This window comes from Impatiens glandulifera, chromosome 5 (assembly GCF_907164915.1).
Source record: "Impatiens glandulifera chromosome 5, dImpGla2.1, whole genome shotgun sequence".
NCBI lineage: Eukaryota > Viridiplantae > Streptophyta > Magnoliopsida > Ericales > Balsaminaceae > Impatiens > Impatiens glandulifera.
Window position 1 is genome coordinate 3375245 of NC_061866.1, and position 12153 is coordinate 3387397.

General features: G+C 31.3%; 1 protein-coding gene across 1 annotated transcript; it reads left to right on the forward strand.

Moving 5' to 3' along the window:
• The first annotated feature begins 5864 nt into the window (after window positions 1-5864).
• Window positions 5865-8774, forward strand: LOC124937886 (probable receptor-like protein kinase At5g61350). Its single transcript, XM_047478218.1, has one exon. It carries the CDS (start codon window positions 6162-6164, stop codon window positions 8772-8774), a length of 2613 nt encoding a protein of 870 aa, XP_047334174.1. The 5' UTR covers window positions 5865-6161.
• The last annotated feature ends 3379 nt before the right edge of the window (window positions 8775-12153 follow it).

Below are 12153 nucleotides of genomic sequence, written 5' to 3' on the forward strand. Positions count from 1 at the left end.
ACATAATAAAACCATGAGGTACAAGGCAAGGTTGGTTGTGAAAGGATTTCAACAGAAAGAAGGTATTGACTACAATGAAATCTTCTCTCCAATAGTTAAATTGATGCAATCACAACTATTTTGAGTTTGGTTGTGAAAGAAGATCTTCATCTTCAACAAATGGATATCAAAACTGCTTTTTTTTATGGTGATTTAGATGAAGAGATTTATATGCGATAACCAGAAGGATTTGAAATCAAAGGAAAAGATGAGCTTGTGTGTAAGCTTCAGAAGAGTCTGTATGGTTTGAAACAGGCTTCAATGCAATGGTACAAGAAGTTCGATAGCTTCATGAAAAGTAACAATTTTTTGAGGTGTGAAGCTGATCATTGCTGCTATATCAAGAGGTTTGATAAATCGTACATTATTCTTCTTCTCTACGTTGATGACATGTTGATTGCTGGAGCAAGTTTGTATGAGATTAACAAGCTCAAGAAAGAGTTGTCTGAAAAGTTTGCAATGAAGGATTTGGGTGATGCTAAACAAATCCTTGGGATGAGAATTTTTAGGGATGAAGAAGTTTTCAAGCTTTCACAAGAAGAATATGTGAAGAAAGTTCTTAGCAGGTTCAACTTGTATGATGCAAAAAACTAGTTACTACCCCCTTAGCTAGTCACTTCAGACTATCTAAAGATCAGTCGTCTTCAACAGAGGAGTAGAAAAATTACATGGAAACTATTCAGTATGCCTATGCCATTTGTTGTATTATGTATGCGATGGTTTGCACAAGACCAGACATAGCACGTGCAGTGGGAGTTGTTAGCAGATTCATGAGAAATCCGGGTAGACAACATTGGGAAGTAGTAAAGTGGATACTACGATACTTAAGAGGAAGTACGAGTCTCGCTTTGTGTTTCGAAAGTCTAATATGGGTTTGGAAGGATATGTTGATGCTGACGATTGTGGTGATGTTGATAGTAGGAAGAGCACAACAGGTTATATTTATACTCTGGGAGGTACTGCAATCAGTTGTGTTTCAAAATTGCAGAAGATTGATGCTCTTTCTAGTTGTGAGGCAGAGTATGTTGTTGTGACAGAAGTTGCTAAGGAAATGATGTGGTTACAACCCTTTTTGCGAGAATTGGGTCAAGACTACAAGGGAAGTGTGTTGTGATGCGACAGTCAGAGTGCCATTCATTTGGCAAGGAATCTTGTTTATCTTGGAAAAACGAAGCATATACAGGTTCGTTATCATTTCATCCGGTCAGCTTTAGAAGATGGAGTATTAGCTCTTGAGAAGATTCCCGGGAGTGAGAATCCAGCTGATATGTTGACGAAAGTTGTGACAAATGAGAAACTGAAGTTGTGTGCAACTTCAGTTGGTCTTCTTCGTTAAGACACCGAATGGAAAGCCACTACCGATCGAGAGATGATGAAGTTAGTCTCCAAGTGGGAGATTGTTGAGTTATAGAGCCTACACTTATAATAAACTCTACATTGTTAATTAGAATTTATTGGGTTTTCTTTTTAGTTTTGGGCTTGGACTTGGGCCTGACCAAAGTTATTTAGGTTTATTACCTTAATGTTTACCCTATAAATATGTGATTATTAAGGGTTTACATTGTGAATACATAATTCTAGAGAGATAAAGGGTGAGGCAAAAACTATGTATTCCTTCTTCTTCTTCATAGTGAAATCTGGTGGTGGCTGAAGTGGATGTAGCTAAGGGTGTTCAATATTTGGTCTGAACCGAATATCCGACCGAATTCGAATTCACCGAATTCAAATAAACCGAATTTGAATTTCATTTTCGGTTTTCGAATCGAATTTCAAACCAATTCGAATTCAAATGCGGTTTTCGAATTGGTTTTCGAGTTTGAGTTTCAACTCGAAAACCAAACCGAATTCATTTTTTATTATTTATTCTTCCAAACTTAACTTAAGAATAAGTTCACAATAATCAAACTAGAATATTTTGAATTAAGATTTATAATAAAAGAAAAAAATGAAACAAAAACACTAGTGGTCTAGTGGTAGAATAGTTCTCTACCATGGTATAGACCCCGGGTTCAATTCTTGGTTGGTACATTTTATTTTGAGTTTAAAATAAAAGAAAATTGAATTCGAATTATTCAAAGTTCAAACCGAATATAAAATTCGAATTCGGTTCGGTTTAATTAGAATTTATTCGAATTCGGTTCGGTTTTCGAATTGACGAAAAAAACAAAAAATTCGAAGAAACCGAATTGAGGAACTCGAATAACCTGAAATCGAACCGATGAACACCTCTAGATGTAACACCTCTAGATGTAGCTCAATTTGAGTGAACCACTATAAATCTGTGTCTTTTTGTGTTCTTCTTTCTTGCATTTTTACATATTATTTTAAGCTGGTCGGATTTGGGAGATACAAATCTTAACACTAGCAAGAGTCAAATTCGCGGAGATGCGAGAGCTGCTCGGCGTGAAAAATCTCGAATCAAATCAAGCTTGCGAGGGAAAATGTGAGTCTGAGCATTGTTTGTTAATTAATTGAAAGTTGTTGATATTTATTGTCTTTTATGTAATTATGACTTTTTTAATTATTGATAGACTTGGGTATAAGTAATTTAAAATTTTGAGACTAATTACTCATTTATAAATGTTGTTTATTAAGGTTAATATACAACACTTAATATTATTCAGACTTTTCTCTTTAACAAATATTATTATCTTTTTTCTAGTATTTTTTTTTAGAGTTTCATTTCTTAAGTATTATCTGAAGTTGCATATTATTTATTTATTTTTTATTTGTTTTAAGTCTATTTCAATTTTTTTCTTTCATTTAAGTCTACCATAATTATAAGTTTTACATCCTTTCCTATATAATAATTTTTTTTTTTTTAAAAGCAATTAAACTCAAGCCAAATACATGCGGAGAGTGATAAATTTTTGAGAAATGATTTAGGAAAAAATTTGGAAAGAAAAATACACATTAGCAAACAAAAATAAAATAATTTATCTCTTTTTCATCCTATTTTTTATTTTATAACTAATCCCAAATTTCTTGCCCTATCCCTCTTTATCAACTTTTTAATATATATACTTATTAATTATTTTTTGAAAAAGAAATTTCACAGTCATTTTTAATTTGTTTTTTTTTAATTATTTAAAATAAATCTACATATTATATATATATATATATATATATATATATATATATATATATATATATATATATATATATATATATATATATATATATATATATATATATATATATATATATTGACAATTATTCTTCAAAATAATTTTTTTAATTTATGATTTTAAGTTTTGTCGGGTTGGTTTTAAGTTGTTTGTTTTTTTTTTTTAATTTCATGATTTTTAATAGAGTCAATTTAAAAAATCATTTAGTTAAAGATTAAATATTTTTAGAATCAATTTTTGTCTAACATTATTAGTTAGTAAAAAATGTATGTTTATAAAATAATTTTTATTTTTAAAGAAATGTGTGAATTTGATTTATAATAATAATAATATTAATATTAATACAATATCTTACAAAAACAAATATAAATGTATGAAATATAAAAAATGTAATAAAGTTATGTCAAGCTTAAATAGAGTGTTCTACAAATATTATTATTTTGTTATTGGTATATTACAGATATATTGAATAATATCAAATAATAATAGCCTAAAAAGAGTAATAAAATAATAAGTACATTGTTTATAACAAATGTAATAAAAACATGTGTATAAATTATTTCTCTATTTTATCAACAAACTATCATATAATTCGAAAACTGGCTCGTTTAAGGAAATAATTTATTTTTTATCTGTTTTTATTTTAATTTTGTTTTGATAAAATAAAATAGAAAACAGTTTTTCGCTGAATATTTTAAATACCCATTTTTTCCAGATCAGATCTTCTGCTACCGAATTGGGTGTTCCCTTGTTGCGGATCAATTAAAACTCAGCAGCATTATTATATTAATAAATTAAAACTGGGTCGAAAGAAAGAGAGAGAACCCGGAACCTGTATTTCATTCCGGGTTCAGCAGAAGCGGAAAGGAGTGAAGCTTCTTTCGCTTCACTCCGTTTTACATGACCCATTGAAGAGACTTTTACATTAGATTGTCCATGTAAAACTGATTGACATATATTCACTGTTGAGTGAAGCGAACTTCACTTGACTCCCGATTTATAAATTATGTTTATAAATTTATTTGTGATTTATTTAAATGATTAAATAATAATTCATATAATTTTATTTCTGATATATATAAAATAATAATTATGAATTAATATAATTTTATTTTAAGATCTATTTTAAATAACAATCCTAAATTATGTGATTTAAAATATTTAAATTAATTTTTATAAATGATTATAATTATATTTTATAATTGTGATATATTCAAATGAATTTTTACAAATTATTTCATAATGTATATATTTATATATTCGTTGTGCATAAATTTGTTTGTAATGTATTGAAATATATTTTGACAAATTATTTAAAATTTTATATAATTATATAATTATATAATTATATATTAAATATATACATATAAAAACATATTTTTAATTATTTTTGAAAGATATTTAAACTATTTTGTAAATATATTTAAATGAATTTGTAAAACAAAATATTCAATTTGTTTTTGTAATATATTTAAATAAATTTGTAAAACAAAATATTTTAAAATTTATTTTTAAGATATTTAAAAATAATTATTTAAATTATTTTATATTTTATATTTTATATAATTATATATTAAATATATATAAATGTTCATGTAAAACCACTCACACATTTATGTAAAAATATTTATACGTGTTCATGTAAGTCTGCTTAAGAATAAAAAATAAATAAAAACAAACACTATCCGGTAAAACAAGCTTTTGAATTTATGTGATGCCATAAAATGAATTTTAGTAGAATTTTTATATAACTGAAACGATGAAATTAGATGGGTTCTTTATAATCATATAGTTTAATTTTTTCTTTTCATTATTCAAATTTGAATTAATTTATATTTTGTTTGGTGCACGATAAATTAAGTAAGAGTCCTAAAGATTTAAGTGATGAATTGAATTTATGCTTGCCACACAAAATTTTAATATTTTAATAGGAATTTGTATGAGCTTTTATATCAATGAAACATATGGCTTTTTTAACACTAGAGTGAGTCTTTTACTATTATTTATGTTTGAGTTTATTTGTGTTTTGTTCGGTGCGACATCTTGTTTAGTCGGATCATGTTTACCATTTCGATTTTTGATAATCTGAACAATATTCTGAGTTCTTGGTGGGTCGTTTAGTGTTTATACTTTTCAATTTAATTCAGAACATTATTAATTAGAAAAAAACTGAATATTAAAATTAAAATATCGTTTCGGCGTGTGAATGAATCTTAAAGAGATAAAATATTAATTCCAATAATGTATATAAATCGAGAGAAAATAATCTAATATTTTGTAACGGTAAAACTCGCCGAGAGATAGAAATAAGCTCTGCAAGTGATATCAACAAAAAAAAAAAAAAATCAAAATAAATCTATTAGAAGTACTTAGATCGATATAAAAAAGTACATTGTTCATCTTTGAATTCTTAAACAACTATCATCATCTTTGAATATGTAACCCTGCACATGCCTATTAATTTTGTTGTCCTATATATATATATATATATACTCACTTACTCATAATTACATCCTGCTTTAAATTAATGATAATTTATTTAAATAAATAAATTATTTAAAACTAAAAACTAGTGACAAAAAATACAATTTCTGTATTTTATATATTTGAATAATATTGAATTAATCTACAACTATAATATTAATAACATATCAACATTTTAAAATCATTAATATCAATGTCAACAAGTTTAAAAAACCATTTTCAAATAAACCATTAGAGGTGGAAAGCCGGGCGCCATCTCTATCCAGCTTATAGACAATAAGGTCAAACAAAGATTAGGTCATAAAAATTGTTCTATAATCCAAACCAACCAAAAACAAATTAAAACTATTTAATTATCAACCAACTGGCTAAAGAACATGTCTTCTTCTATACCAAACATCTTTGCACGTCCTTCCCTAACATTATTACATGCTCCCAACTTCTCTATCCCTTCTCCATATAAATTTCTCTACTATCCAATAATCAAAAAAAAAAAACAAGAGTCCAAACATGGGAGATGAAGGGAAACAATGGCTATCAATTTCCCTTCTCTTCTTTTCTCTTTTCTCCACCCTTCCTTTAACAAAATGTCAGTCCCCATCGACAATATTCACACCACCCGACAATTACCTCATTAGTTGCGGTTCTTCAAACAATGTTGTTCTTCAAGATGGTCGGACTTTCAAATCTGACCCACAATCCGCTTCGTTTCTATCCACAAACGAGAATATATTAGCTTCGGTTAATACCATTCCCAACCTCTCTTTCCCATCTTCTTCCCCTTCTTCTCTTTCTCTATATCAAACCGCGAGAATCTTTTCCGACGAATCAATCTACCGGTTCCTTGTTGTTCGACCCGGGTGGCATTGGGTACGTCTCTACTTCTACCCACTTCCTCACCCGGTTTATAACCTAACAAACTCCGTCTTCACGGTCTCAACCGATTCACTCGTTCTCTTACACGACTTCAATTCGAAGGACATGGGGGTCGCGATTTTCAAAGAGTACCTCATTAATATCACCTCCGATCGATTCACACTTAAGTTCTCTCCATTGAAGAATTCTTTCGCATTCGTTAATGCAATCGAGTTCGTTTCTATCCCCGACGGGCTTATCGCTAACTCGGCGTACTCCATTTACTCGCCTGGACCGTTTGACGGTTTAAACAATTACGCGTTTGAAGTTCTTTATAGGTTGAACGTCGGAGGAGAACTAATCACTCCGAAGAACGACACTCTATGGAGGACATGGCTACCCGATGGGAACTTCATGACCTTCCCACAAGGTGCAAAGAATGTGACGGTTCCACCCGAAATGATCAACTACCCGAATGGTGGCGCCACCCCGTTCATCGCCCCGAGTTGGGTTTACGCATCGGCAGACGAAATGGCCGATGCAAACGTCACCGATTCAAGCTTTAACCTAACGTGGGTAATGCCGGTTGATCCGAGTTTCTCCTATTTGGTAAGGATGCATTTTTGTGATATTGTAAGTGTGGCTATGAATGAGCTTTACTTCAATGTCTATGTCAATAAGATGATGGGTGTTTCCAATCTCGATCTCTCCACGATCAATTTAGCGCTTGGGGTGCCTTATTATAAAGATTTCGTAGTGAATGCATCTACGATTACGAATAATTCAATCATGGTTCAAGTTGGGCCGGCTTCCAACGTTCAATCTGCACTACCAAACGCCATTTTAAATGGTTTGGAGGTTATGAAAATGAGTAACGTAGCGGGAAGTTTAGACGGGTTATTCTCCACGAACGGAGCCTTTGGTGCTCCAAATAGATCATCGAGTCGAATGCATATTGCCACGGCCATTGCTCTTGGACTTGGAGTAACAGCATTTGTGTTATTAGTGACCAATTTGATTCGAAGACAAAGGAAGCCTCAAGGATGGGATTCGAAGAGGAACCGGAGTATTTCTTCTTGGTTGATCCCACTAAACGCTAGTTATTGCAGCAGCTTTCTTTCAAGCCAAACTAAGAATAGTTTCATGTCGAGTAAAAGCGGGTACTCGAGTATTATCTCTTCGACGACAGGTTTAGGGAGGTACTTCACTCTAAACGAGTTACGAAATGCCACGAAGAATTGGGACGAGAAAGAGGTTGTTGGCGTAGGAGGGTTCGGGAAGGTGTACCTTGGTGAGATAGACGTTGGGACGAAAGTTGCAATAAAACGAGGAAACCCTAGCTCGGCTCAAGGTATCAACGAGTTCCAAACCGAGATTCTCTTGTTGTCTAAGCTAAGGCACCGACATTTGGTTTCCTTAATCGGATATTGCGATGAACAATCGGAGATGATCCTAGTCTACGAGTACATGTTGAACGGCCCTCTCCGCGATCACTTATACGGATCGAGCCAAGGAAACATGCAAATATTGACGTGGAGACAACGACTCGAGATTTGTATTGGTTCGGCTAGAGGACTTCACTATCTCCACACGGGGACATCTCCCGGTATAATACATCGAGATGTGAAGACAACAAACATCTTATTGGACGATAACCTACTCGCTAAGGTCTCTGATTTCGGGTTGTCCAAGGCTGGTCCCGCTTCCTTGGACCAAACACATGTAAGTACCGCGGTGAAGGGGAGTTTCGGTTACTTAGATCCCGAGTACTTTAGAAGACAACAACTAACCGAGAAATCCGATGTTTACTCCTTTGGTGTTGTGTTGTTTGAAGTTTTGTGTGCGAGGCCGGCCTTAGACCCCGCCTTACCTAGGGAACAAGTGAATTTAGCCGAGTGGGCGATGAAACAACATAGAAAAGGGACACTAGGAAAAATTGTCGATCCGAACTTGGCTGGAACCATTAGTTCGGAATCGTTGATGAAGTTTGTTGAGGCTGCGGAGAAGTGTCTAGCCGAGTATGGAGTGGATAGGCCTTCGATGGGCGATGTATTGTGGAATTTGGAGTTTGCTTTGCAGCTTCAAGATGCGTCGGTACAACTTGAAGCACCCGAAGATGTTGACGATGACGATGACGAGGAAGGTATTCTCAAAGCGTCGAGTAAAGGGAATGGAAAAGGAAAAGAGAAGTTGAATGTTGAAATGAGTGAAGATTCAAGGGTTGTAGTTGCTTCCCCTTTGTTTGAACCAAATTTCCAAGGAAGATGAACATAACTAATTAACTTCTTCCTTTTTCCCATCAATAAATTTTTCCAAGATTTGGTTATTTTTTCATCCTTTCCTCTTGTAATTCCAATTATTTGTTTTAGTTACTTCTTCTAGGTTGTTATTGTACTCTTTCACCAACTCAAAATGGTTTGATAAATGATCAATTATTTATGTATATATTTTTCTTATTTAATTTGTTTAGTCAATTAAAATTTGTGGTCTATCTTATTTGTTATATATGGAGATGAACTTTTTGTAATGTTTAGAAATATGATTGAGATGAATTAGTTGATGTCGAAGTACTTGGGCGTGTAGTTGTTGAAAGACGGGACATATTTAAATATTAGAGAATAATGGTACACTTAAAAAAACAAAAACAAAAAAATACAAAATAGGATTGACTTTAAGAAATGAAAGAAAATATAATATATAACTAAGAAAAAAAAAATTTGTCACAATAATCATTAGACAAATAATAATATTATTATTATTTTTTAAATTTTAAAATATGTAAATTCATTCAATACTATTTTGATGTTAATTATTTAAAAATAATGATTATTTATTGTAAAATATTATTTAGATAAAAGAAAAAAATACCTATAAATTATAAAAATACTTAAATAACTATATCAAACAAACCACCCTAAAATATATAGGGTTATAACATTTTTTTTAATAGAAACTAACCATATTTAAACACCCAACACTTATATAATTAAGAAAAAGTACAACATTAGAAAAACTATTGAAAAATCAAATTTAACTCATCTCAGTCTTTGTAAACTCGAATGTTAAGCCTCTCTTGCGGGCTTGCCAAATGGATATCGATAAACCTCATTGATGGAAAATTAACCTTAAGTGCCTTCTCACTTGGAGTTCATTTTTTTTTGCAATATTTTATTTATTTTTTTAATAAAATAAAGATAAATTATTCTATAATTTATTAAAATTTTCAATCTAATTCACTATTCGATTAAATATTTACTTAATTTTTTACCATTTATTTTTCATGCTCATTCAAAACAATTTGTAAGCTCACCACTAGTAAAAAAAGTGTTTAATAGCGACGAAATTGGCGACAATTTCTTATTGCCCGTCGCCATTAATTGAAAGAAAACTGGAATAAAAAAAAATACTAACTTAGTTAGCCACCTTATACTGTGACCATACTTTTTTTTAATATTAATTATATATACAGACACTTCATATTTATATAGGGCTTCCTCCCAAGCGGCAACCTACAGAGTAAATTTACTTAAAATAATTTGATATCTCCCACATCATCGTTTACAGATTAATCGTTTCTCTTTGTGATGGAGAACTCCTCATACTTTCCCACGTCGACTCACACATTGACATCGTCTTGCACATCGAATGTTCTTCTCGCATGTTTCATTGTCGCAACTCGCAATGGATTCTTCCACAGTCGTTGATCTCGAACGGCTTCCTTAGCCAACATCCGTCGACATTGGTGACCACATCGGCTTCTTGTTATGCAACATTATTGATCACATCAACCATCATTAGTTACGTTCTTCTTCCTTGAATCATCTTTCTCATCTATTTATTTCTAAGGTCTTTCACATTTTCAGTTTGAAGAGGACTTCATATTCCTTCTAAATTCTATCATAGAGCACTACAGAGCACCAGCTTGCTACTTGTTAGGTAACAAATATCAATTTTTTGAAATATTTAAGTATGTGCGCCAAGTGTTTGATAAAAAGTCTTAGATAATTTGTCATTATAAATACACATAATTTCTTATACACTTTCCTGTTGACATGATTTTTGTTGTCTTAAGTATTGATATTTCATTTTCTATTCAATCAATTTCAATGTTAAAAGTATATCTTTGAAAACAGAGGTTTTAATGTATTTGATAATGAAAAATCTTCACAATGAATCAAATTTTAACATCTTCTTACATTAAGTGCAGACTCTTTAAAAGACCACCATACTAATAATACAGTACATTTCCAATATTTCTTATTTTGTATACATTTGGTTATTAAAAAACAAAGATACTAGATTAATAAAAGAGTTTGCTCAACTTGTGGATGCTTGTGATAGTAATCAAAATGCCTGAGTTCATTATGATACTTGTTTTATGTGTACATTAATGCTTCACAAATGAACCAAAAGTGTAATAACATGAAGAAGAACAAGACTCATTGTATTAGTTTTGTATTATTTTTTTATTCTTCTAGTGTGAAGAGGGAATTAGGGTTTTCTAATGACAATGAACGAAAAATACTAGTCATCTTTGAGAGGTGATATAAACTATAATTTTTAATCTAAATTATAATATATTTATTGGAGTTCTTCTAATATTTTTTTCGTGTTTATAGAAATAAAATCTGGTATAATTACAAACAACTCAGTATTTAGAAGTTTTTGACTGAAATTGAAGACGGTGGAGCTAGATGAATATATTGATGTGGGGTATCCCATATTCGATTATTTAGTTGTGTAGTTGCTGAATTCGCTTGGATTTGAAGAATGAAAATTTTTCTAGTCAAATTCATTTGATTTAGACTTTGTTCATCCAACTAATTTAACTAATCTCTATGGACATAAGAAGGTATTATATGCATTTGCTTATTTAACTAATTTTATATATTTACTTTCTTAGTATTAAAAGTATGGTATTTGATGCCTTGGACATTTGACTCTCTTACAATTTTTTTGGTTTGTAATTAATAATTTTCTTGTTCATTGCTTTAGATTCAATCATTTGATTGAATTCTGATCTCGGAACAATTTGTGGCAGTATTTGGAATAGAAGTATCCCCAAATTATACTACTTCCAACTTATCCCTGAATGGTCTTCAGGTTGTGATCTTCTTCTTTAATTATTCACATAAGAAAATTGTTTGGTTATCCAATTATATCTTCAGAAAGAATGAAGAAATCATAATTCTTCGATCACTTTCACCTGTGTTCATGGGGTGCTGGGGGGTTTATTGGTCATATTCACAAATTACAAACTGCAATTGGTATTTTGGACAGAACTAATCATCTTTGTTGATTTGATCATCTTCTTTATTGATTGGCTTAGTCGAAGGAGTTCCTCTTTCTTGTTATTGGTGTGGTTAAGGATCATTTCATCGACTTAGGATTTGAGTTATTGCTAGATTCTAGGTTCAATTTAGGTTAAAGCGTAGCACTTCCGGTGGATCATCCTTTTCCTTGGTAATTGTTGTTTGTATGAGCTTATGAGTTCGGAATTTAGAGAATTAAGCTATGAATTGGATTTTGCTTAATTTTAGGAAGATCAGTGATAGGGCATATGTGGTTAATAATGCAGTCACTTGTGTTGAAAGGGTAACGAGTGATATGTTGATTGGTCCAGAATTGGCGATCAACATTGAACAAT